At 41.8% G+C, this 27428-nt stretch overlaps 1 protein-coding gene across 2 annotated transcripts in view; it reads left to right on the top strand.

Moving 5' to 3' along the window:
* The window catches only part of F13A1 (coagulation factor XIII A chain), a 69032-nt gene that overhangs the window by 18749 nt on the left and 22855 nt on the right, over positions 1-27428 (top strand). For both annotated transcript variants that reach the window (XM_061449384.1, XM_061449383.1), the window contains exons 4-9: positions 678-929; positions 7126-7244; positions 12729-12836; positions 15447-15621; positions 20161-20299; positions 26615-26718. In XM_061449384.1, coding sequence (XP_061305368.1) covers positions 678-929; positions 7126-7244; positions 12729-12836; positions 15447-15621; positions 20161-20299; positions 26615-26718 — 897 coding nt within the window. The remainder of the gene's footprint in view (positions 1-677; positions 930-7125; positions 7245-12728; positions 12837-15446; positions 15622-20160; positions 20300-26614; positions 26719-27428) is intronic.

Here is a 27428-nt window from a genome sequence, read left to right as displayed (position 1 = left end):
AGGCCAGATGTCACCTATACTACCGGTGTCCAGAGTTGGTTCCCTCTCTGTACATGAGAAATGGATGCTTGGGAGGAACTAGCATTGGGTATCTGTTGGTGGACTGACTTGGCTTTATCTATCTATGTGAACTTGCATGAAAGAGCACTTGGTCTCTGCTTCTTATCACAGTAATGCAGTGAGAACAAGGTTTGGCTCTGCTCAAGAGCCCCAGGGTTGATGTCTGTGCCCCAGTGGCCACTTGCATGCTAGTGAAGAGGGTGGTGGGTGCATCTAAACTGAGGACGGGGTTCTTACTTAAGCTTACCAGCAGCATAGCTGACACCAAGGCAAGGAGCAAGCTGAGTGCAACTTGCTGCAATAGGATAAACAGTGGTGAGTAAGGAAAGCCTGGGACAGCCCCTACTCATGCTGCCAGGGCTACACTCGTGGCAGTGCCTGAGCCAGCGAGACTGAAGCTTGCTGGAGCATGATGGGTGGGGGTGGCTGCATGAGCTGCCTGCTGGGAGGTGCTGCATGTATTTGTGCAGCTGTACAGCGAAGTGACCAAGCACTGCGCAAAGTAATGAGGGAGGTGGGTGGTTTCCACCCACTAAAACTTGCCACCTCTGCTGAAAATAAAGCAGAGGGACCGAGAACTGCCAGGAAATTAAGAACCTCTTCACCTCTCTCTCCAGGTCGTTACCCACAGCAAAACAAAGGCACCTACATCCCGATCCTAGTAGGTAATGTGCTGAAACCTGGTGAGTGGGGAGCCAAAATTACCCACAGAGACAACAACTCCATTCGCCTGTCCATCATGTCCTCTGCCACCTGCATCGTTGGGAAGTTTCGCTTGTATGTTGCTGTCTGGACTCCCTTTGGCATCATCCGGACACAAAGAAACTCAGCAACCGACACTTACATCCTGTTCAATCCCTGGTGCCAGCGTAAGTACCTTATCAAAGTCAAAGGTTCATTCTTTCTGCTGCCAGGCTCATGGGGTTTGGGGAGAGTGTGGTCCACTAAGGAGAGCTTAGTACCAAGGAGACTGGAGAAATGCCAGTTTGGGTCTGGAAACTATATAGTAACTCTGCCAAGAGGATTTGGTGTGGGACAGGATCTGTCAAGTTGCATCACTGACCACCACAGTTAGGACTGAACATCTTCAGCCAAAAGCCTGCATGAATTGAACCTGCTGTGGCATCACTGGTTGTGGTGCCTTCCTGCCACTACATGACATTTGCCCTTTTAACATCCCCTTTACTGGTGACTAATTAGCAGCAACCTTGCCCTCTGTGAAGAACAAAACGTTTGGCAAATTAGTCCTTTTTTTATTACCCAGTGGGCTGAAGAAAAATTTATATTTTTAAATCTCCCCAGACCAGACCTTAGACTGACAGGATTGTATTTTACCCAAACTCCATGTGGCTTTAAGGAGAGGGCATGGAGGACCAGAAACACTCAGCTCAGCCTTCTGACAGGCTGTAGCACTGTGTCTCAGCTTCTGACACTTGTAAGGCCCCAAGTCATACATATTACTGTATATTGAGGTCAGCAGCTAACTTTAATATTTTCCTGCCATCCTCCCTTCATCTTTAAATCTTTTACCAGAGTATTTGCATCAAATAATCCCATACCAAACAAGGGCCATCCTACCTAGTGACAAGTAAGTTTAGCATTATTAATAGAGCCCATTATTCAGCTGCACTACTGTCAGTACATTGCATGATTTGTGCTGAATTCATTACTTGCCCTTGGTCCAAGGGAATATAAGCAATGATTAGCTTATGCATTATTTAAGAACATACATGTTAATGCTGCATAAAGCAGAGTCAGTTAAGTGGGAACAGAAGGGAAGGGCAGGGCACAAGGCCCATGACACCATGAAATACTTCTGAAAGCAGTGCAGAGGTAAGTACCTTATAGCAGCATGCTAAGAGTTTGTTCTGGGAGAGGCAGGAGAGTGTGTAACAAAAAGAGAGGAAGCATTGCGAAGTTATGACTTACCGTGAGCAGACAAAACTGAAGGTTTGTGAAGGCATTGCCAGCCTCTCACAGCTCCAGCTAGGGAGGTGTAATTCTCCACCCCAGGGTAGAGCAATCCTTGGTGTTAGTTTTGGGCGTCCTAACAGCCAGTTTGTTAGCCAGCATGGTGACTCTGCAATGACACAGCTTCTACTTGTAAAAGGATAAACCCCAAAGAAAAAAGCTTCTTAAATTGCCTCATTACTAGCATACAACAAGCTAGGGCGGCATGCAGCCTTAATGTGGAGAAAAAATGTGATGTGGGAGGCTTGGCTACCCCACTGTGGTGTGACTGGGGCTACACAGGCTGATCAGAGGCACTAGTCAGGGGGTGTGAAGGGAAAAATCAATCCCTTCTACACACCCTTTTCCCCACCAGCCCTGTGTGCTGACTAATCCACTTCAGTTCCTGGCTAGGCACTATGCTCTCCTATGCCCTCCCTCCCTCCCTCACACCAGAGCCTAATCGGGCCAAAAGTGAACAAGATTAAAACCATGGCATGAGCAACCCAGAAGGAGTAAGACATGCAGCAGTTTCCTCCACCAGCAGCAGCCATCCGTTGCCCCGACCCATGAGAGGCAACTCGGTGTCACCCCTGGAGGACCACATTTTCATCACTTGCTTACATATTCAGGTACCTTGATGGTTCCAGGTCCTGTCCCTTGTTGACTGTTACAGATTTCATTTGCTGCATGTTTCATTTGGATTTATTCTCATTTCTTGCCCCTACTTTGACTCCTAGGTAGTTTGAGCTAATTGGCACCTGTATCTGCCTTTCCCCCTTTCCTTGTGTTAGAAAACCAGTGACTGCCTTTGCTTGCTTTATCCCCTGGCTGGAAAAGATTGTTCAGTGGAATGACAAAAGGGTATAAAAACTCAGGCAGTTAAAGCACAGAGAAAACAATAGTTTGAAAATCTCCTAGACTTGTTTGCTGGGTTAATAGCTAAGCAGAAAAGTCTGAGTGAAAAGCCCCATTAAAAAGAGAGAAGGCTGATGCCAGGAATGAATGGGGATTGGGGATTGTTACAGCAAGCAGCAGAGTATGGGCTCTGTCAGTGTCTAGCTCAGCTTTCCAACTCATCATTTTGGAGAAACATCAATGTGTCAGTATGAGCTTTTCTTTAAGACAGAGGCATTTGTGCCCTTTCTTATTGCTCCTTTTCTCACTGTAGTTCAGCGCTGACATATCTTCCCAGCCAGGGATGTGGGGTTTTTCCTGCTGTTTCAGAACAAGTTTGAATACCAGTCAAGCTACAGAGTACCTCACTTCCAAAATCATCAGATGCTTTCTTATATTTTAATCCCCTTAGCTACATTTAAGGCTGATCACCAAGAATACTTTAAAGATTCAGATGCAGGGCTTGATTCTGCCAAATGACATGCACCAGCCCAAACATGTGGGAATTCAGCAAGCTAATGGATTGAGATTTCACATACTCAGGTGGAATTTGCATTGCTTAGTGAGCAAAGTAAAGCCTGTGAGGAGAAGCAGCATCCTTTCTTCAGCCAGCTGACATATTTGGGAAAATCGGGGTTGCTTTTGGGCATGTACAGCCCTCTTCAGTTCTGAAACGCGATGCAAATGGAAAGTAGTTAAGGATAACTTCCAGGAGTTTAACTTAACTCTTAGCAGTATCAGACTGCATGAAAGCAGAGAAAGGCTCCTTTGATCAGGATACTTGTAAGCTCTTTCCAAGGAGGCGCTAACTCCCAGCAACTTTCTGCCAGGGAACATTCGGTGCTTATCAGGACAAGACCTTGCGTTGACTTGTGTGGCTCTCACCCTCCCACAGGTGGAGATTCATAGTGCATCTCAGCAAGCTGCCGACTCTCAGAGATGAGGTGTGCATTTCATTCACCCAAGCTTCCTGCAAAGTGTATTTTATTTAAGCAATTGAATGTATTGCAACTTTATTGAGTCAGTTACACATTTCTTCTGCTTAAATGTTCTAATACAGTTTGAGGATTAGTAACACGCAGTTAACTTTGGACTCTTCATAAGTGTTACCAGTCATCCAAATTTGGCCCAAAAGCATTTTCTTGCATTTATAGCTAAATCCTAAATTTGATCTCTTTTATCATAGATTCTCGGTGGGCAAAATGCGCACAGAGTTTCATCCTTCTGTTGTAATAATACACGCAAGCACTAGCAGCTGCGAGGCAGCAAACTGATCTTGGTCCAGGGGGTGGAGTAGGTTTTGTAGATAACCATACTTAGCTCTTGAAGCTTTGTGCTCGCCGCAGTGCTGTCCTCTTCCAGTGAGGCCCACTCTTGCATGCCTGAATTCCCATGGGAGTGTGTTAAACGGAGGCTAGGGACTCACTCAGGACAAGATTGCCACCTTCACCCATCTGCGGTGCTGCTGTACTCAGTGGTCACTGTTTGCGCTACAAGATAGAATTTCCAGCTCCGGGCAGTTGCTGTAGTGGGAATGGGGTCCCCCCATAGTGGCCAGAGTCCTCTCATGCTTGTTCACGTTCCCAAATGGAAAGGGCTGTTCTGCATTCCTCAGACTTGAGCCTGCATTCAGTGGGATTCCTCTCCTGCAGTACTGTCTTTGCGTGAAGTGTATTTTCACCTTATCCATCTTCAAACAGAGAGGCATAGAGGCTAATTTGCTTCTTTGTAGCATTGCTAGTGTCTTAGTAATTTCCCAGGATGAAAGAAACGAGTAAAAAAAAACCCTTAAACTGCTAGAGAAGAAGAACAAACAAACCCAGCACATTTCCATGGAATTCTTCCGTTTGTCAGATGTGAGCCTCCACTTGCACAAAATAATTAGGAGTTGTACTATGTAGAGCATGCTTAGCATCAAAGTAGCCACAGATGCCTCATATTTTGTTCTAAACAGTCTCAAGGGTAGTGAAAGCTGTCAAAAATCAAAGCAGCTGGCTTCTCTGGGAAACACAGAAGCACTTTTTACTTTATCAAAAAACACAAATATTTTAAAATAATTGACAGAGAAGTTAATCAATTTTCATCTGATCTAGCAAAGATCAGGCAGTCTCAAAATAACATAAGCATCTCAGTTGATACCAACCAGATCAATATTGATATTTTTAATCCCTGAAAGAAAACAACAGCTGTCAAGAAGGCATATGCACACACTCCACTGAATGCAGAACTGTACAGAGGAAGGTGTGAGTTCTCCTTCTTTAAATGCATTCTCTGTACCATTTGTGTGGATGTGCCTTAAGAAAATTCAAAGCCCACTGAGAGAATGCACATAATTGTTCAGTCAGCAAATCAGGCAGATCCAGCCTGATGAAATGTAGCCTAGATCATCTGTAACATCTGCAACATTTTTAGTGGGATGTTATGCAGAACTTGTTCAGAGCTGGGAGCTGGCCCTTAAAAAATACAGTTTCGTAAGTATCAGAGTCCTTGCTGGCATAAATGACTGCAGCTTTTTGATTCACTGTCAAGTTTTAATGCTTTCTTTCACCTAATACCCTTTAAATACAATAAACCCATGACCTTCCACTTTGTCCTTGGGTAAAGGTTCACTAGGTCAGGGGTAATGACAAGCCTACATGGAAACTTCTTGATGGCCCAGCCCTTAGAAGCCTGGTGAGTACCAACACTCCACCAAATGCAAAAGTGGGTCTCAAACATTTCCACCTTAGGAAAAACCCAACAAAACCTGCTGCTTCTCTGTTTGCTTGGATTTGGAAGGGGTTGGCAGAAGCTGTACAACAGCCCTGTCAAAAGCATAATAGGAATGCTGATCTCCTCAAATGCAATAAAGGTGTCTTGTATCTAGCACCTGTTTCTGTATCATTCATTGCAGACTGATGTGGAGGCCATTATGTTACATATCTATTCATAATCCCTCCTGTATATATATCTTCAGAGAAAACAAAACTCCCAGCAGGATTAGGTATGAAGACTGGCAAAACCGTTCATGTAGCCAAAGCCAGTGTAAATTCTGCCATTGATTTTTTCAAAAGGCTCGGAGTTTAGCTTTCTTTTTCAGCCAAATTGCAGTTTTGTGGGCAAATGAAGAAGCTTGTGAGGATGCGGTTCAAAAGGAAGTACAAATCTGATTCACATTTCAACAAAATACAAAAAATCAATACGCTTTTAAAAGTTAAATGATCCTCTAGTAATTTGTAGTGGGATGCTGAAGAAATCTACAGTAGTCAGTGGTAGTTTGCCCATATCAAACTACCAGAAGTTATTGCTTCCCTTTTATTTCCTACCTGATACCACATTACTGATTTCCTCAAATTAATTAATTCCCATACTATTAATTGTTAAGCTGTACCTCTTAGTCTCAAAATACATTTGGTAGAGTAACGAAATCCTCAACTATTCTAGCATCACAGAATCACAACCTGCTTCATACCTGTGAATGTCTGAACGTTTCATGTCATTTGGGGTTATTTATGAGCGCTAATAGTAGGTTATTTACTTCTGCAAATCATGTTTGCAGGATGAGGGCCCATGCATATGTCCTTGACTCCTGATATGAGACCAATCTAGGATATACCCTTTGTATGTTTTGATAAAGATCTCTTCCAAGTACTTGCAGTTTTCACGTAGACACTTGAATTTCTCCCCATATTAGCTGGTCAGCCGAGCTACATGGGGGAGGGATACTCCAGTCAATAACTTACGTACAGAAAAAGTAATCAAGCCCTTCTGTTAATACATTATAAAAACTGTATTCCATTTTCTTAGTGCACTACAGATTTTTCTTTAGATCTCTTGACTTGAGCTGTTTTTCATTAACATTAATAGGTTTGAAATTGTTCTTTGATCTGTTTGTGTGGATGCAGAATTGCGTCATGGGGCTCCAACTTTTAAATTAGTGGTACACAATAATCATAAAATTCCTGATAAGATGTGACATTTTAATCATACTTTACAGACCCTGAGAAAGCAGGCAGGAGTTGTCAGCATTTTTGCATTTTACGTGCTTTTAAGTTGCCTATCATATTCCTGACTGGGTCACAACCTCCTTATTCTTGTACTCTGTTGAAGCAAGTAATGCTTTGTTTGATGGACGAGGGGTGCTTTTTATCAAAGATGACTGTATTATATGCTGTTTTATTTGTCCTATATGAAAACTAAGCAACTGTGTTAACATTTCTTTTCGGTGAACTGATGCAGAGGATGCCGTGTATCTGGATGATGAGAAGGAAAGGGAAGAATATGTCCTGAATGATGTTGGTATTGTTTTCCATGGAAACATCAACGACATAAAATTAAGAAGCTGGAGTTACGGTCAGGTGAGCTATTTAGACCTTCCCTGGCTGCTCCCAGTAGGACAGCAAGTGAGTTTAATTGTCTTCAGACTGTGGTCGCGAGTGTGCGCTCTGGAATGCATTATTGGTCACTGCTTCAGAAAGGCAAGGGGCATAATTTTAAAATTGTATGAAGTGGGTATTTGCCTAATCCAGAAAAACAGTGTTATAAGAGCTAATATTTAAAGATCTTGGTTTAGGAGCATATTTCAGATACTAAGAGAGTGCTTGTTCAAAGTTATAACCATTAGCTGAGATTTCCAGAATGCAGGAATATTTCTGCTGCTAAGTTGTTCCTGCTGCAGGATCAAAATGATTTGGTGAAAGAGCAGAAAGATTGATTGATTGATTGATTGATTGATTTATTGATTGATTGATTTTTAGCAATAGGTTGTACTGCTTTTTGACTCTTCCTTAGCAATTTGGCAGAAATAATTCTGGTCTTCTTGGCAGTCAGTTTGTTCATATGACAAACTGTGATTTAATCCCAGAGTTTTAAATTTCCTCACTACAATAACCAAGCAGGAAAACCTCTTCCTTTGCTGCCTGGACTTGACAACATCAGTCTTCAGTGACCTCTTACAGCCTAGGGAAACACTCCTTATCAGGCTGCTGTGCAGTATTGGTGTGCCTTCAATAACATCAGACTTACTGCTTCACTATTTTACCTCAATCTGTTTGAAAGCACTAACCAGCCTGAAAATCCCTATGGGATGAAAGAGTTAAGTTGTTGTGTGAGAATGGCAAAAGGCATTAATGTGCAGAATCAAAACAAGCAAAACTCACTCTAGCTGTCACCTGTATATGGTAAACTCTGCTCATCTCACCTCCTGGATTTTCACAACAGCACGATGAAGAAAGTATTGAAGTATTTCCTTAATGCTTTGGTGACAGATCCATTCAGTTTTCATGGCACCTCCCTGGCACAACCTTGCAGAAGGGTCCTTCTTGCTTTGCTTTCTTTCCGTCAGCTAAAGACAATCTCAGAGCTCGAACTAAATGGATTGCCAGTGTGCTTGCCCTGGAGAGCTCTTTGAACTCACATCTCTCTTGTTTCCTTATTTAAGGGCACAATTTCATCTTTTTTTTTCCTGCAGCAGCACTGCCTTAGGGAGTTCCTGCCTTTGAGCCATTTCCTTGGTTGTGTCAGTGCTGTTGTTTGTGGGGTCTGACTGTTATCCGGACTGAGATAAAAATAACCCTTAAATTAGGTGTTGATGTGGAGGAATTCCATAAGTTGATGGTGCCTCTGATATAAGAGATGGGAAGCCAGATCCTGAGGCCAAAGCTGGTGTGCATTTAAGTTGACCAAAAATGCCCCCTCCTGGCCCTTCCTTCCCCCTGCAAGTGCTTGAGCAGCCATGGCATGAAATCAGACTGGAGATCTGATCTAGCTGGAAAAGCATCTTCTGGATTTCTGTTTTGGGGTTTTTGTTTTGGTTTGGGTTTTTTGTTGCTGTGTTGTTTGGTTTTACTTTCTTTTCCCTGGGTTATTTTTCGGGCTTGCTCTGTTCCTGGATTTGGGATCCATTCTGTGACAGATGTAAGGGGAAAGGAGGGGAATGAGTGTCTGCAGGTGGAAAGTGCTGCTTAAACCAGCTGCTGGGTTTATGTCCTGAGATGCTAAATTAACGGCCTATACTGGCTAGGCCTGAAGTGCTTATATTCTGAAAATCTGGCAGCTTCCTGACATAAACACCAGCCTCCCTTGAGAAACTGCATTATTTATTTGTTTTTGCTAGGAGGTAGTTCTGTCTGTGAGGTTAGGGCTGTCCCATAGCCCTCTGCCATGTACTTTCATTCCTATGTTGTCTGAAGTTGGAGGACCTGATTTCCACACTGTGCCGTGGTGCACTCTTAGCTGTCACTTGCCCATGTGAAAACTGTGGCAGATGCATCTAAGAGGGCCAAGCAAAGAGCTTTAATGGAATCAGTCATTTTGTATGGGTGTAACAGACATCTCAAACTGCACAGCCATGCAGAAGTATGGTTCCCTCACTCTCAGTGAGATGGATGATGTGATATTTCTGATCTTACCCTGAAAATTTCCAAGCATTAAAACCAGGCATCTCCCTCATTTTCAGCAATCCTGGATGTTAAGAATAAGAGCATTACTGTGAGCAAGTAAAAATACTAGCAGCATGGCCTATATTATGGATATAGCACACAAGTATGCACTTTATGATATATAGCCCTTTATAACAGTGTAGGTAAAAGCATAAGGCCACATACAGTCATGGAGAGCAAAAGTACTGGGTCATATACAAAATACAGATAGACTCGGGCATGGTAATATTCTCAGGCTAAAAAATTGCTTTGACCAATGACAACTGGAAGCTTTAACTCAGGTTGTAAATTAAAAAAGAACATACAGTTCAAAACTGGGTTACTAGTGGGAGATTATTCTCACAGCTGCTGTATTTAATGAGCAGCATCAACATGAGAGGAGGAAAGGCAAGAAATATGGACCAAGGAATAAAAACAACAGAGCAATTGAAACAAGGCTCTAATGAATGAGGATGGAGGTGTTCCTTGTAACATGACTGTGATTCCTTTCTTCTAAGAAAGCATAGTCAGTCACTCAGAAAAGCCCACAGGGAATTCAGGGGAAATTTTGCTTTGGAAGAAATCTAGGCACATAGGAGTTCTCTAGCTGTGAAATCTCAGAAGCTGGGTGCTGTATTGTTCATCTAATGTTGGGTTTTTTTGGTGAGAAAAATAAAATTAGGCAGGTGGTCACAGAATTCTTGTTGCCATCATGAGTTGTCTCATGTCCACGTGTTGAGCTGCGTTAGCTTTGTGGCCCACTGCGCAAATGTAATTCCATGACATGTGCATTTGGTCAGATCAGACCATAATCAGTAGGAGATTGCATATGCCTGCAACTGACTGTGAGAAATACAGCCCTAACTCAACTAGTGCAAACAGCCCTTTTGACTTTGATTTCAATGGAATGTCATCTGTTAGAAACAGTTGAGCATGAAAGAGGATGCCCACTGAAGGCCAGCCCAACTAAGCACATTGCTCTGTAACACAAGGCATGTCCGTGTGTAAACAGAACCCTTTTGCCTATGTGCTTTCTCATGCCTTGTTTTTCATCTGCAGTCTCTCCCAGGTGGATTTGACAAAGTTCCTTGGTCGTGAATTTGGTTTATTTCTGCTTCAACTTGTGTTGAGCAGACAGTGCCTGCACCTGGCCCAAGTTCACTCACTTGTCCTGGCTACCTACTGCTGCTCTAGTTCCTCTGACATTTCAGAAGTGTTCAGCCTCACAAGTGCTGTGCTCCCATTCCACTTGTCTCTATACAGCATTTTCAAACCAAGAATGAGAGCAGGATTTAGTTTGATTTAATATTTTCAAATCCCTGGATAGTGAAGAAGAGCAAAACTGGATTTAGAGTTAAGGCTACTCTGCATCCTACTGCAACAGTGTAAGGCAGCTAGACTTTACAGCTGTTCCTATCTCTTCTGCTGTTAATCCAGTTATTTCACAAGCATTCATGTCATTTTATAAATGCTAAGGTGGAAGGCAACAACCCTGATAGCAATTTCTTTTCTCTTTATTCTTTCTGTAAATGCTGACAAGATTGACAGTGTCTCATAAACTGTAGATGAGAAAGATTTAATTTGCAGGGTAAACTTCTTATTAATTTAACTGAGGTCTTAGGCACTGCTGATGACTTGAAGTGCAGAAAGCAGATTTTGATCCTAATGAAACTGATAAATCATTGGGCCAGACCAGAAGAGAAGTGAACTTGAAGCAAGAAGGATTGCTATGAGGGTTCAGAGTTTACATTATCTGCTATGAGGGTAATGGCAAGGAGCATCTGCACATCATCTCTCTACCTGAGATATTTACATCACGTACTAGTGGAGAAGACTGGAGAGTCTACTGTGCAATTATACAGCTTCTCAGGGATGATACAATATTAGGAGTAGGTCCTTGGGAAACACTGATCTCTCTTTCCCTATTTGCCCAAACACCATTAGTACAGTTTTGCTCAGACTATAAGGTGTTACTCACTAGTGAACATCCACTCCAGAGAAAGTAATTCAGTGCAAGTGTGGGTGATGATGAGAGAGGTGCGTTGCCTTGTTTGCTGAGAAGGATCCATATGGAGGTGGTAACCTGAGCAATGAAAGCCAGGCAAGCGTGAGACAGAGGCAGAAAAAGGGACTTTCCTTGTCCAGGAAATACCTGAGAGTGGTAAAACATTGTGGTGCCTCTGTTTTCTTGGTTTATGCCAGAGCTTTGCTGCTGCCTGTGATGTCACCGCCATCCCACACATCTTCCGTGCAGCATCAGCAGCAGTCTCAACTCTTTTGGGCTTCCTTTCCAGCATCTCAGGTATCCTCTCCTTTGCCTTTCCCAAGGCAGCCAAAGCAGCAGCTTGGTCTGGGCTTTTGCTCACTTTCTTCAGGAGGCAAAACTTAAGATATCCCTTATCTGCCAAGGAGCCCTAAGCCCATCTGGAGACAGCTGCAAAATCAATGCAGCTCTAGTAGCAACACGAGAGCAAAAATCCTGTTAGATGGAATCATATCTTTAAGGATGAAAGCATAGAACGTAAAACCTAACACAGCAAGGGGACGAACTCTGTGGAGTTTCTGTCACTGTATTGAATGCTAATATAAGGTTGTGTATCTAGAAGATACTTGTTTCATTAATGTGCATTTCCCTGTCTCCTACCATTTTCTAGGGGAGAGGTATTTTCCTTTGCTATGCAGTTTCCCCTCCGGAAAATGAAATACACTGCAGGGCAAGTTCTGGACAAATGGTTTCTGGTCTATTTAGGCACCTCTGCCCTCAATTCATTCTTGTGCTTTTTCATGCTGGATCAAAGAAAATGTACCTTTTCATTCTATTTTTGAAGAAGACTACTTTAGGTTACTTGTTTTTTTTGATGTCCACATTTCGTAGTCCAGGATTAATCTATATAATCAGTGTTTGGTTGTTAATTTTAAAGAGATTTAAAAACTAATTTAAAAATATGTCTTCGAATTATCTTTGGCAAGCTAGTTATTGTTCAGCTTCCCAGCATTACATTGCTTATGTCTGAGAAGTCCTGAAATGAACAGGTCTAGAATCTGTGAAGGACATGAAGTCCTTCATGAGCCGACCAGCTTCTTGTAGTTATTATTATAATATCTTCCTATTATATACTTGTTAGCACTTAAAATTTTATGTTCTGTCAGAAAGGCTGTGTTGTCATTTCAACCTTCTGGAAACTGTACTGAGATTGAATTGAAAATTACACTCTCTTTTCCCTCACAGCCTCTCACCTTTTTTCCTGCCATACATGGGAGATTATTCTAGAAGAAAACTTGTATTTTTAACCACAGAACTTTGACTTGACTAAGCTGATGAGCTAGTATAACAACAGTAAAATATAACTTTGTCTTTGCTTTCCAGAATAAAAAGTGATTCAATTTTCCCAGATTTTTCCCTTTTTATTTTCTTTTCTCTAGTTTGAAGAGAACATTCTGGATGCTTGCCTGTTCCTGATGGACAAGGCAGAACTGGAGCTCTCTGGGCGTGGAAACCCAATCAAAATCTGCCGTGTTGCTTCAGCAGTGGTATGTAATGGATGCCTAATACGCGTCGGAAATTACTTGTATATCATAGAATCATAGAATAGTTATGGTTGGAAAAGACCTTAAGATTATTTAGTTCCAACCCCCTTGCCACAGGTCGGGATGTTTCATACTAGAAATCAAAGCCAGGCTGATTGAACTGGCTGGCCCTCATGCCCCGATGTGCTTACTCCAGCAGGTGTCAGATCAATTGTCCATTCTGACCTCTAGGGCCTGGCTTTCTATTTTACTCTACTAAAGGTGAAATACGTATGTTGGTTCATCTCATTTTCCTAATAATTGTACCTCACTGGCAAGAAAGCTACTTCTAGACATTGCATTCCAGGCATGATAGTATTTCTTGTGACAACGTGCTCATTTTCCATTAGCTGAGATAATTGAGAAAACTCTGCCATGGACAGCAAGGAGGCATGGGCGGAATTTGGGATGGGGAGCTGAGATACTTTATGTGGACTCTATCAGTAACCTCCATGTGGTCTTAAGACACTGCAACCATTACTGTGTCTGATTTTTGATCCCTAAATGGCCTAGTTAAGCTAAGAACATTTATGTGTGCTACCTTGACCCCAGATTAAAACACTGTGAGAGTTGTCCTCTTAAACGTGAGGTACACAAAACTTACAACACTTGGAATGGAAGTACCTAAAATAACCAGAAGCAAAGAGTAAGGAGAAGACTTTCCATATCTCCACTTTTTCCAGCTACTAGGCACCAGGAGTCATGTGGCTGCAAGAGCAGCCCCATCCCTTATGTTCAAGATGGAAGACTCATCCAGCATGTGGAAGGAAGAGGACGAGTCCTTGACTCTGGCTTCTAGAGGTCTAAACTGAGGACTTCCTCTGCCCAGAATAATACTCTAATTATCAAGCTAGTGTCGTTAGGTGTTCTCCCAAGGCAGCCACTAAACACCCACAGCTGCACATGTGTCCACAAAACATGGCTGCCATCCTGTCTGAGATAATGCTTTAACCCACTTGTTACAGCATTTGCCCAGGCTTTAAGAGAATGAGCTCTTTGTCTTAGATGACATTGAAATGGGATCTCCAGCCTCTCAGTGCCACATGCTGAATCTTGCATAGCAACATGTGAAACAGAATAGCTTCAGCAAGAAGTATTGTGAACATCCCCACTTCTCTTTCTCTTTTAACCTTTTGGTTAGCTCTTTCACCTCAGACATTAGAAATATGGCTTCAGACCTTCAGATAGATGTAAGAATTCAGTGTGGTTCCCTCATTCCTGGGATAGTAAAGAATCCCTTGTACAGGGACTGTGGAATCCCTAAGGGCAGAATAGCACAGAATTTATGAAGCCAAAGAAGGCTTGAATATTGCTTAGGTTTTGAGCCACTCAAATATTTTAGTGAGGCAGAGTGTTCACCATTGGAAATACAGGATTCAATGGATCAAATCTGCAGGATTAGGCCATAGCTGGGTGGGAGTTTTGGCCACCTGAAATCTGGACCTCGGTAGGAAGTGGTCAAGAGGTGTTGAAGTCCCACCTGTTGTCCTTGCCCTCACTCTTGCTCAAGTTGAAATGTGCTGGCGCTGAGCTTGTCTGAGGAGGTGCCCCCACACTGGAATCCTTCTGAGGCATTTTGACACTACAGAGTGGGTAGAGTCACCCCCTTCTTCCTCTCTTTACAGGCAGAGGAGAGCTGAAGATCAGGGCGCTGCCCTGCCCTTGAAGTGTCTCTTTTCTTGGCATGTTTCCCACAACAGTGAGATGGGCACAATCCCTTAACCCTTGGGTTATGACTCTGAATACTTATCTTTACTCGGTCCTACGGTTCACAGGAAGTCGATTTTCTAATTATAAAACAGTAGTTAATCCAGCCAAAAGCTTTTAAATGAGAATTGTGATTTATTTGGCTGGTGTTTAGCTGTTCCACATTAGCATAATTAAAAGGTACAGAGCGAATGAGATTTTTGCACAGCCTCAACTGGTTTAGTTCAAATTGCAGTTAGGAGATATATTGCTCGTTAATGCCTATCAGTATAGCCATTAGTCAGCAAAACTCTTTGCTCTGTATAATCTTACCAGGGGGAAACTTACACAGCAAATTCCTTCTTGTTTTCATGTGCTAGACCAAAGAAATTAGTTTCTGCTCTAAAAATAACAGTGGACTGATTCTCCTCTTGATCTGCTGTAAATCAGGAGTGATTTTATTAAAATCTCTGGGCTTATGTGGACAGAAAACCAGACAATGTTAGGAAAGCTTCCAGCTTAATATTTCTGAGGCTTGCTTATCCGTGTATAACTGATCATGTTTATTAAAAATGCATAGCTGTAAGCATGTTTAATGTTAATAAAACTTACTAAACTGGCAACACGAATACTCAGTGTGGTTGTTTAATTTCACCATTTTTTTTAAGTCTCTGACCTTCTTTCAAAATTGTTCAGTGATGGAGAATCCATGGCCCTTAGCAAGATTGCTTTATTCATCTCATACCTTCATAATTAAACATTTCTACCTTACTTTGAGCCTAAAATTGGCTATATTCAATCTCTCCCATTCTATCTTTGTCTGTTGGGTTAAAGAGCTCTTTTATATTCAGCCTCTGACATCCCTAATGGTTGTTTCTTTGTCCTTAGATCAACTCCAGGGATGATAATGGTGTGATTGCTGGATCCTGGGACAATACATACACTTATGGTGTCGCACCTTCAGCCTGGACAGGAAGTGTGGATATTCTCTTGGAGTACTACAGTTCTAAGCAGCCTGTGCGGTATGGCCAGTGCTGGGTCTTTGCTGGTGTCTTCAATACATGTAGGTATCAGTGAGAAAAACTCCACACTGTTATGTGATTCTTGCATAACTGAGAGGGCTTTTTGGTTAAACTAACTAAAATACTTCCTGGCTCTGTGATGTTCAGGAGTCAATAGCAGAGATACTTAAAAAATATATGGCTAAAATAGATGGTTTTAAATAAACCTTTGGCATCTCCTTCAGTTTGGCTGCTCTTCCACACAAATCTGTTAACTATTGGTTCTGTAAAATGTGTTCAGTGACTCACAAGGGTAAGTTTGGGAGAGAGAAAGTTAGTTAGGAAATTTGAGATGAACAGGGGGCTATTTATCTAGATCTGCAACATGAAAATATTACCCAATAAGGGATATAGTGTTTATGCTTCAAAATGGCCAAACGTCACCTACTGATGATGGTTCCCAGAAAAACTGACATGCAGTGTAACAGCACCTCTCTACTGGCCACTGTTAACTTTTCCTATGGAGTTTGTGAGCCAGAACAATATGGAAAATGTTGGCCTGGTTTATGAATTGTCTAGCCCTACAAGATCAAGTCTAACCACACTTGCTCAAACTAGAGTTCCAATGTTGCAGCAAACGGGGTGTTGCAGGTTGTAATACCCAGTAGGGAAAGCAGTGTTGGATTGGTCCCATTTTTTACTGTCTAGCACTTTCTAACAGCATCATCTACTAATACACTTGAACACACTGCAAGCATATTAGCAGTCAAGAAAAACTCTGAGAGTGTAAAAAATGTGTTATACAGATAATAGGAACCAGACTTTGAAAGCAGTGCTTATGTCAAGTGCCAGTGTAGATCCAGTCAAGCAGTTCCTATGCTTACAGTGCTGGCCCACAGCTGAACAGATATTTAAAGTGTCTTTCTTATGCCCAGCTGATCTTCCTTATAAGCACCATCAACATATGCATTTAAGTATCAACCTGGGAGGGACCAGATCAGCTTAGGACCAAGGGAATACAAGGTGGGTTTCTGCAGGCTTGGAGCCTACTTTACATCAAGTACTTTCCAGACACAGCTGAAGGTCTAAGAATTAGTCCTTATATTTAAGCTGTGAAAAGGAAATTACAGAAAAACTCTCTGTGAACCCTTTCCCCTTTTCATCTGCCTCAATACTGTCACATATTGCTGTCTCAAGGAATGGCATTATACTGCTCTTTATATTATACTTCTGTGACGGATATTCATCACTCATCTTCTGCAGCAAACATGGAAATAGAATAATTAATGACAAGTTATAAGACTGGTTCTTCACCGTCAGGCAACCCTGGACATCTCTGGATTTTCACTTTATTTTTGGTTGTTCTGTACATGTGTATTTCATTTTGTATATAATTTTCCTACAGTCTGGATAATTGAATTTCATAGCTCATTTTGGTTACCTGAGGTAGTGCAAGAGCTATTCAAAACAGCAAGGACTTCAGAAACAAAGCTGTCTTCTGTCCACCTAGCCTTCTGCTAGCACATGCTTCTCACAGCTGCTGTAGGGGATGTAGTTTCAGGTTTCTGTGCTTCTCATAGAGTCATAGAATGGTTTGGGCAGGAAGGGGCCTTAAATATCGTCTAGTTCCAACTCCCCTGCCATGGGCAGGGACATCTGCCACTAAATCAGGTTGCTCAAATCCCCATCCAACCTGACCTTGAGCACTGCCAGGGATGGGGCAATCACAGCTTCTCTGGGCAACCTGTGCCAGTGCCTCACCACCCTCATAGTGAAAAACTTCTTCCTTATATATAATCTAAACCTACCCTCTTTCAGTTTAAAGCCAATCCCCCTTGTCCTATCCCTACATGTGTTGCAAAAAGTCCCTCTCTAGCTTTCTTATAGGCCCCCTTTTGGTACTGGAAGTCTGCTTTAAGGTCTCTGCAGAGCCTCCTTTTCTCCAGGCTGAACAACCCCAACTCTCTCTGTCTGTCTTCATAGGAAAGGTTGAGTTTCTCATCAACCAGTACCTCCAAGTCTTTCTCCTCAGGATGGCTCTCAATCCATTCTCCATGCATCCTGTATTTGTGCTTGGGATTGTCTCAACTCAGGTGCAGGAACTTGCAATTGGCCTTATTGAACTTCATGTAATTGGCAGTGGACCACCTCTCCAGTCTGCCAAGGTCCCTCTGGTTAGCATCCCTTCCCCATAGTGAGTTGGCCTGCCCACAAAGCTTGGTGTCATTAGCAAACTTGCTGAGGGCACACTCAATCCCACTGTCCATGCCACTGACAAAGATGTTAAACAGTGCCAGTTCCAGTACTGACCCCTGAGGAACACCCTTTGTCACCGGTCTCCACTTGGACACCAAGCTGTTGACTACAACTCATTGTGACTATCCAGCCAATTTCACTAAGTGCTCCATCTGTCAGTCCACATCTCTTCAGTTGAGAGACAAGGATGTCATGTGGGACAGTGTCAAATGCTTTGCATATATCTGGAGAGGCTTCTGGATCTGGGGAGGTGCTGGCAGGTGATCTGTCCTTTGACACATGAAATGGTTCGTTTTATTCCAGATGCAGTGGGATAATGAGCAATCATCATCCAAAGAATCTGAGAGTTGTCTATTTCCTTCACTACCTGAGTTTGCACAGTCTGTACATGATGCTTCTGAGCCTCTGCACAATACAATGGGTTTGTGGCTCTTGCAAACATTTCCTATGGATACAGTTCCTTGCAGTGGCTTTCACAGGCCTTTTTTGCTCTCTGCCCATTGCCTCATCAGGATTTTTCCAGATCACAGACAGACACATACACCAGTTCTCCTTCCTTCTGCACTGGCCCTGAATCACCACTACAAAGTATTTTGCCCGCAGGCCACTGTGAAACTGGAGCAATACAGCAGAAACCTGGAGCCTACTGTGTTAAATGGAGGGACATATTTATTTGGGGAAAAACTAGATTCAGTTTGCTGACTAAGTTGGTCAAGTCAGAGACATGGCACTTCGGACTGCTGCAAAGATTGCTGAAATATAAAGTCTGTTTAGCATTATAAAATGAAAATGTTGTCCAGTGGTTGATCTGATAGCTAGCCATCGACATGTCCAGCTGCTGACCAATGCATAGAGAGGACAGTAAAGGTCCAAACAGCCATGTGCAACTCGCAGGGCTGATTTGAGCTGATTTTGAGTCTTCCCTAGCTGCCAACGTTTTATCATTGTGACCAGTCCAGCTTTCCAAGGTTACAATATTGTACACTCTGGATAGTCATCCATTAAAAATGCTAAAACATTCTGAAAAATGGTCATTAATCTTGAAATTGTCAGACAAATTATTTTCAATGAGCCCTGATGGCTTGTGTGCTGCAAGTCTGGGAGGGCACTTGAATTAAGTTTAATCAATAGGTACATATGGTATTGGATGCACCTAGGTAATTTGTCATCCAGGAACTTGAAATGAATGTGTAACGTTACACTTTATTGGGAGTCACAGTAGTGACACTAATGAATATACAAAACCCAGCAGTAGGAGCAAGGGCTGTTCAACATTGCATTTATCAGAACTATTTTTAAATAGGGTTTTCAGTAAAAATATTCTCCTGTTCAAAAAAAAACCCAAAACCCTCCTCTCTGTTTTCTGCAGAACCATGTTGGCTCCTAAATTGGAAAATAAGAGCATTTTTTGGCAGAGAGACAAAATATTTCATCTGGAGAAGCTGAGATGTTATGTCATCCTGCAGCCTCAGTCCCCCGTGGGGCCATGCTCCATGCCTGTTTATCAGCCAGGGTGCACCACAAACACAGATGCCTAATGATGCAGTACTGCACTTCAGACATAGCCATAGCATTTCCATGTTTCCCAAATTTACCAATTGTCAAATGGGTGGAAGTGTCACCAGTACTGCGTTGTGATGTTCTGAGATTTAGGAGGGGGGTTCTTTTTTGATCCTCCTTTTAAGATCATTTATGAGAAGAGACTATTGACCCCAAAATACTGTTACTTAGCAATCAATAGAATCTATTTTGTTCAAACTATGTCTGACATTTCATTTGCAAATATTGCATCTTTGTCCCTTATTAGAAATAATTTTCTGCTTTCTTCTTTGTGTTTTCCAGACCCCTTCTGACAGCAGAAGTGAAACTGGAAAACTCTAAATTAACCAAAATGATATGCTTTTTATTAGCTTTCTCTTTAGTGCAGTTTAATGATTCTTCTGGGTTACTGTTACTAGGAGACATAATATGTTTTCCGTTTCTTGAAAGCTCAAAATTATTTTTCTTTGTATCACATTTGGTCACACAGTTGATCCATTGCACCCAGGTCTGCCCTGGAAAGCTAAAGTGTAGTCACTATGCAAGACTGTTCTAAAACTACTGATAATCAGCCGCTTAGGTTATAACCGTTGCACCATTGCGTATCTCGAATGTTCATAATTTTGGGACCAAATAAAATTTTTAACATATTCTATATGAAGACAGATAGCAAGAAATATTTGGGTTGATTTCATAAAGTTTTCCCATTTTATTCTTGTTATTAATAGTTTCTCTCCTCTCATCCTGTCATCCATGAGCACAATCTTCATATTGTCCTTCTCATCACACTTCTCTCATTGCCACAGTTCTAAGGTGCCTGGGGATACCTGCAAGACTCATTACCAACTATAGTTCTGCCCATGATAACAATGCCAATTTACAGTTGGACTTCTTTCTGGATGAAGAAGGGAAACTGGACACCAAACTGACAAAAGACTCTGTCTGGTGAGTTCTCCTGACAAATGCCTTCAATGTGTCAACTGTATAAGCTGTAAAAATCATGACAGCAATGCCTGTGGTCGGTTTATTTCTCCGTGCATTAAATAGCATAGCTCGCTTCTGTAAAACAGAATGAAGGGATTGTGAGTAGACTAATACGAAGTGCTTGTCATGTAAAGAGATGAGCCCTAGGGGATCCCACTACTAATGTTACCATACAGTGCACTTTTAAACACACAGAAGAGCTGGAATGGGTTTGTGCTCCTTAGGGCCAGGCCATTTCTAAAAATTGAAAGGAGTAGGATGGACGCTTCCATGGGTCTGGAGCCAGGCTTGTAGTGATATCACAGTTATCTATGGAAAAATGCCCTTCTAGTTCTACTTCTGCCCAGCTCCTGTATTTGTAGACTAGTTTTACACAGTGTACATGCAGTCGCTCCTGCAGATAGGTACTTCCCAAAATAAATACAGTTCAGCTGAAAAAAAAACAAGCCAAGGTATCATACAAGTTACTGAAATGCCACTACCAGATTTATAAAAAGAAAAATCTCTAGGGACAATAAATGGAGTCTATGTAATTTTTTTTGGAGAAGACAGTCCTCTAACTTGCTCCTCAAATTCTTACTGTCTTCTGTCTGACAGGAGAAGTGTAGCATATATTGATTATATGCTCTGCTCCGTAGAAATTATGTGTGGGCTATTGGGCCTCAACTCTCTCCTCCTCAGAGTGCAGCAGTGAATGTGACCTCTATATTTGTCGTAGTCAGTGTTCATATACCTGATTTGTGTCAATGATGTCTTCAACTTATCAGCATAACTACTCATCAGCATGTTTCATTAATAACTTAATATCTGGAAGTCTTTAGATTAAAATTGTAACCCATTCTGTGGTGGTGAAAATGTCTCAACCTGATGCTGTAACCTCTTTTATGTGGTTTCCATAATCCATTATCAAGAGGGACTCTAAGGAAAACGGTTAGGTTCATTCACATCTGAAGCTCATATCCCAGCATCACAGAATATTTGAGACTGGAAGGTATCCCTGGAAGTCATGTTACCCCCCTGCTCAAAGCCATGTCAGCTAAAGCTGGTTGCTCAGAGCTGTGTCCAGCTGGGTTTTGAATATCTCAAAGGATGGACACTCCACAGGTTTTCTGGGAAACTTGTGTTGGTGCTCAACCATTCTCACAGTAAAAAAGTGTTTCCTGATGTTCAAACAGAATTTTCTGTTTCAGTTTGTGCCCATTGCTTATTGTCCTGTCACTGGGTGTCGCTGAAAAGAGCCTGGCTCTGTCTTCTCCCCTCCCTAACTTCCTAACCAAGCATTTAAACACATGGATAAAATCCTGTTCAGCCTTCCCATCTGCAGGCTGAACAGTCCCAGCTTTCTTAGCCTCTCCTTGTGGACAGTCTCTGGTGTATCATCTACTCCTCCCAGTTTTCTATGTAGCAAACTTGTTAAGGGTGTAGTAAGTCTCACATCCAGGTCATTAATAGAGAAGTTAAACAGCATTAGACCCAGCATCGACTCCTGAGATACACAACTAGTGACTAGGTTCCAGCTAAGTTAACACCACTGACCACAACCCTCTGATCCCAGCAGTTCAGCCAGTTTTCAATATGCCTTACTATTCACTTAGCTAGTCTATAATTCGATGGCTTGTCTATGAGGACATTATGGGAGATGGTGCTGAAGCCAAAAGAGAAACCAACCCCCATGCCTTGCCTCCCCTTGTCCTCTCAGTCATTCATTTCATCAAGAAAGGCTATCAGGCTGATCAGGCACAGCTGGTCCCTTGTAAATTCATGCTGACTACTGCCAATCACCTTGCCCTTAATATGTTTGGAAATGTTTCACAGAGGAAATTGCTCTATAACCTTCCCAGGGATCAAGGTGAGGCTACTAAGTCTGTATTTTCCTGGACACTCCCTCTTCTCTTTCTTGAAGAAAGGAGTGATATTTGCTTTCTTCCAGTCCCCAGGAAACTCCCCCAGTCACCATGACCTTTCATAGATAGATATGAGCAGTCTTACAATGGCATTGGCCAGCTCCCTCAGCACTTTTGGGACTATCTAATTGGACCTCTGTGCGTCCGGTTTGCTTAAATAGTCTCGAATTTGTTCCTCTGCTTCAGGTGTTAATTTTTCATTACTCCAAACTTCCACGCTGGTCTCAGGGGCTGTTCCTGAGGGTAAATCCTAGCAGTAAAAACCAAGGCAAAGAAGACACTGAATACTTTGGCCTTTTCTTAGTCTCTTGTCACCAGGTCCCCTGCCCCATTCAGCAGCGGATCCACATTTTCCATAGTCTTCCTTTTGATACTGATGTGCTTGCCTTTCTCACTGCTTTTCACATCCTTTGACGTACTCCATTTGATTTGGGGTTTGGCTTTCCTAAACCTGTCCCTCCATGCTCAGACAGTGTCTCTATATTCCTGCTGGTCACCTGTCCCTAGCTCCACCTCTTGTGCACTCTTTTTTAATGTTTGAGTTTAATTGGGACCACCTTGTTCACCATGCAGGCTTTGTGCCACTTTTATTTGATTTACTGCACATAGGAATGGACCATTCTTAAGCTTGGAGGAGGTGATCCTGGAAAAATAACTAGCTGTCCTGGACCCATCTTCTATCCAGAAGTGTCTCCCACGGGATTCTTCCAATCAGGACCTTAAACAGGCCAAAGCCTACTCTCTTGAAGCCCAGGGTTGTAATCCTGCTATTTGCCTTGTTTCCTTTTTTTAGGATCCTTGGGGATTCCCAGCTTGCTAAGCTGCATCTGATCTATGTGACAGCAGGACCTCAGAACCTCTCATGGTGCTGGTCCTTCTATGGGTCACAGAGATGTAAAGGAGCAGTCACTCTTCAGAAACCTCTCTGCCTATAAATGATGTGAAATAAGACCCAGTGACTGGCAATCTCACTGCTCAGCCCATATACACTCAGTAATGGACTATTGCCATGCTTCAGACATTTCACTATCTATCTCATCCCTTCTTTCCTTCTAATTTCATCTATGAAACATCTCTCACCCACTTTTGACATTTCCTTTTACTTCCATACCTCTTCTTTTCCCAGCTGTTTTCCAAGACTTCTTAATTCAATCTCTTTTTTTCCATTCTTTTGGGACAGGGGCAGATCATCCAAAATCATCCTTGTTCCACTGAAATCCATATGCAACTTCACACTAGCATTTCATCTCCCATCCTGCATTTGCTTTCACTTGGTATGATTACTTTTTGAACTGCCTTGTTCATCCTTTTATCCTTCTGGTGCATTTATTAGTACATGGTGCACATAACCCTTTGGGCATGACTTAATATATTACACACCTCTTTTCATTTCTCCTCTGTGTCCTTTCTCTTCATTACTCTGTAACACTCCATGATAGCCTATATGCCAACTTTAAATGGCTTGTGTCTTAACCTTGATTTTATTTTTAATGTGTCTTTTATTTCTTTTCTGTTATTTTTTTAAGAGGACAAGCTCAAGGTGTTTATAATGATTTTTTAAATGTATTTCTCACTTTTATTTATAATCTCCTGAAAACTGGAAGCAGAGCTCTTTTTCTTTATTATATATCATTTTGATTGCCTTGTATTGCTTGAGCTGATCTGTCTTCAGGTTTTAAATACTCTCAGACTTCAGGGATACTTGGAGCCAGGATTTTTAGTCCAATCAATCTCTGAATGTAGGGCTCCCTCTGAATGTTATCTGACATTTATTTTTTTTTATTAAAGATCATCTTTTCCCTCAGGATAGGAAACAACGACAACAACAAAACATATATACAAAATTACACAGACTTTGTTATTTTTATAACAAAGAGTTATTTTTATAAAGCTGGCCGGATTTGAGCCCATCAGTACTGCCTCTTACTTTGTTCTTCTTGTCTTTCCTAATGATGATATAAAGACACTTAAAGAATATTTCTCTTGGATGGAAATCAAGACTCACTCCTACTGTGAGGTCCAAGAAGACCAACATCAGTACCTCAGCAGAAACATACTCAAAGTCACCCAGCTCCATGGGGGTCTATCTATGTCCAGGCCTGCAGAGAAAGCCCTTCTGAGACCTCTACTCTCCCATTCGCCTTCAGCTCACTTTTCTCTGATTTCTCAATAATGTTATCAGTGCCTCTCTCAACCCCAATGCTTGAGTTTATTAGCTAATGAAAGGGCAGCAGCTGTTTCCAGCATGTGCTTGTCTCATAAGCAATACTAAGTACCCTTCTTAAATTGTCTTCCAGGCATAAAATCCACCTGGTCATCTTTTATTAATTTCCCCATCTCTTTGTTTAGTCTATTCGTAACTATCTCTGTAAATATTTAATGGTCACCATATTGATCTGTATAGCCATTCTTGTTTTCTTTAATGTCTCAGGCTTGCTGTAGAATACAAGAACTATAGAATCAGTTTAACAAATTATGGCTGCAGAGCCAGCTCCTCAGCTGTGCTCACTTCTACCGGAGAGAAGTTTCTGCTACATTCTGGAGAGGGAAATGTTCCCTTCATCATCCTTTCCTTAATACTCATGTGGTTTAGAAGCAACATCTATCTCTGTCTTCATTCAATATCCTTACATGTATTTGTTATTTGCATAGCAGCAGACCTAAAGAAATTGCTGTCCTCTTGTGCCCAGCACTACGTCATAGAAACCAGTAAGAAATGTCCTGTCCCTTAGGATGAATATAGAAAAATACAGAAAAAAAAAAGCATTACCTAATTACAGTATTTAAGCAGAGCTGCCATTTTCCACACTGTTATCCCCCCCTTGGTTTTATTGTCCTTCCCTCCTGCCTGCTCTTCTGGTTCTTCTTTCACAGAACACAAAGCCAGTAACACATCTGACTTTGATTCAAAGTGAACCAGTGAAGGATTCAGGGCAGGGATTGTCTCTCTCACATGCTGGCATAACAGTTTTCAAAACCCCACCTACCACAAAGTTTGTCCCCATTCTCTGTTAGCCCTCAGCAAAGCTCTGTGAGCGTGATTCAGCATTGACTACTCTCAGCAGCATCAAAAATTCTGAGTGTGTCATTTTCCTTGAATAATTTCTTTTTCTGTAGTGCTGCTTCATTAACTCTCCTAACTGACAAGTTTTACCCTGATCCAAGCTTTCATTTCCACTTTGAAATGTCTTGTTAGACAAGCCTCAGATCCTTCCGACTCCGCTCCATGGCTGGTTTTTACCTATTATTAATGAAATGGTCGGAGTTTAACAATCCCAATTTTGGTTGCTAATATCATTGCATGTTTTAGGGGCTGTATAAGCAGCTATACAGGTGTAATTTTATTCATATCTGCTGTAGGATATGTATAATTTGCAAGCAAAATTGCCCCTTTCTCTACTCCTTCCTTTTCATTTTTTGCAGTAATGGCATTCAAGCACTGTTTTGTCTGTACTGCAAGACCCTCTTCCTAGTTTTACGTTTCTTCTTGTTTGTGCTCTCACTTGAGCACCAGTAACACTGAAGGAAGTTACAAGATCTTTCTTTTCTACTCCTCTTTGAAACATTTTGGGCACACTGATGGTGCTGTAGTGGATTTTTGGGGTCTTTAGCTTTTCTTTTCCTAAGCATGTTGCCAAGTGAGGGCATTTCAACTCTGAGTGCCAAGATTAATTACTCTCAGAAATTCACCTTTCAGCATACTGTTCTGGGCCCTAAAGGCAAAACTCGGCTTACAGCGATTGTAAGTGTGTTTTTGGAAAGCTGTATGGTCTAGGAGATCTGACCTCCCTCATTGGCATGCCATGCTGGAAAAACCTTATAAGGAATCCACAATGAGGATAGTCTTGTAAAGCCTTATAAGATCTTTTCTCAACCAAGATGGAAACCAGTTAAGCATGTTTGTCTTGAGCCATAAAAACAAATCTATACACTGTACATTACGGATTTGATCCTGGAATCTCTTCAGAAGAGGCACCAAAGCTTCAGAATGGCTAGGAGGAAATTCAAAGCTTGCTTTTGGAGGCAGACTGAAGTGCAGGTGTCTGGTTGGAAAGAGATTGTAGTTTGCGTAGATCTTCATATACCCCAGCAATCTGAGACATTAGCATTCAGAACATGTTAGAAGAATCTAAAGGCTTCTTCAACTTGCAGTAAAGAAACTACAGTGAAAGATTGTGGCCTTCAGGTTTTAACAGACGAGCACCTGACTCTTTAACCTAAAAATCCGTTCTCTAAAAAGAGTCAGATTTTTCATCCCTAAATCAGCAAAGGTCATTACTGAAGCAGTGTCAGGACATAAATAGATAGTTTTGGTTTGGTCTGTATGCTTCTTTCCAAGAATTTAATCTTCCGCTCCCATCTCTTGTCTAAGGAACTATCATTGCTGGAATGAAGCTTGGATGACCAGACCTGATCTTCCTGTTGGTTTTGGAGGATGGCAGGTTGTTGATGGGACACCCCAAGAAACCAGCGATGGTAATACTGCTTGAATTTCCCTTTAGCTGTCTTTCCAATACTTTGTGTCAAACAATGAGCTGATGATAGCTGGCACCATATAACCAATGGTAACTTCTTGCACCAGACAGCCACATTCACCTGTACTCACAACCTTCTGATTTCAGCTCTAAAATATTAGATTTGTTTCTGTTATAACATGGCTCATGATGCATATGCGCAAAATCCTTCATGAGAAAGGCCCTGCTTGCTATAGAAGAGATGTAGTTCTGTTGCCAAAGATGCCTTCTAAAATTTTAGAGAACCAATACAAGAGACGATCAAATTAATTCTCCATTTTATGTCTGCAGTCCTTACTAAGCTTCCTGAGCAGACAGGAGAGAAAAAGTGAAAAGCCACTGTTATTTCTTCCTAGTCCTTAATTTTCCAGTTCTTTAAAGACATTCTTAGCAAAATTGCATTGAGACCTTTCTCATTCTGTGGTATAACTGAGCCCTCCCAAAATTATCTGCTTAAATCAAAACCAGTTGTATCTGCGTTTCAAGTACTTGAGACTTATCGTGAACTTTACAGTGCCATTAAGGTATGGAACCATTGGGTCATTTCAGACATGAGTCTGTGCTGTTTAGAGGACTGGTAAAAGAAAGAAAAATTTTCACTCCTTGGTCAGCAGTTCCTGTAAACTATTAAAAGAGTTCACCAAGCCACAAGAATTCTTTTTTCTTTGAGAA

The sequence above is a fragment of the Pezoporus flaviventris genome, unplaced genomic scaffold, assembly GCF_033815535.1.
Source record: "Pezoporus flaviventris isolate CSIRO_AGI_PZ_B2104156 unplaced genomic scaffold, CSIRO_AGI_Pfla_v1 ptg000007l, whole genome shotgun sequence".
Taxonomy (NCBI): Eukaryota; Metazoa; Chordata; class Aves; order Psittaciformes; family Psittacidae; genus Pezoporus; species Pezoporus flaviventris.
The sequence above is the reverse complement of the archived record's forward strand: the minus strand, read 5'-3'. Positions and strand labels throughout refer to the sequence as shown.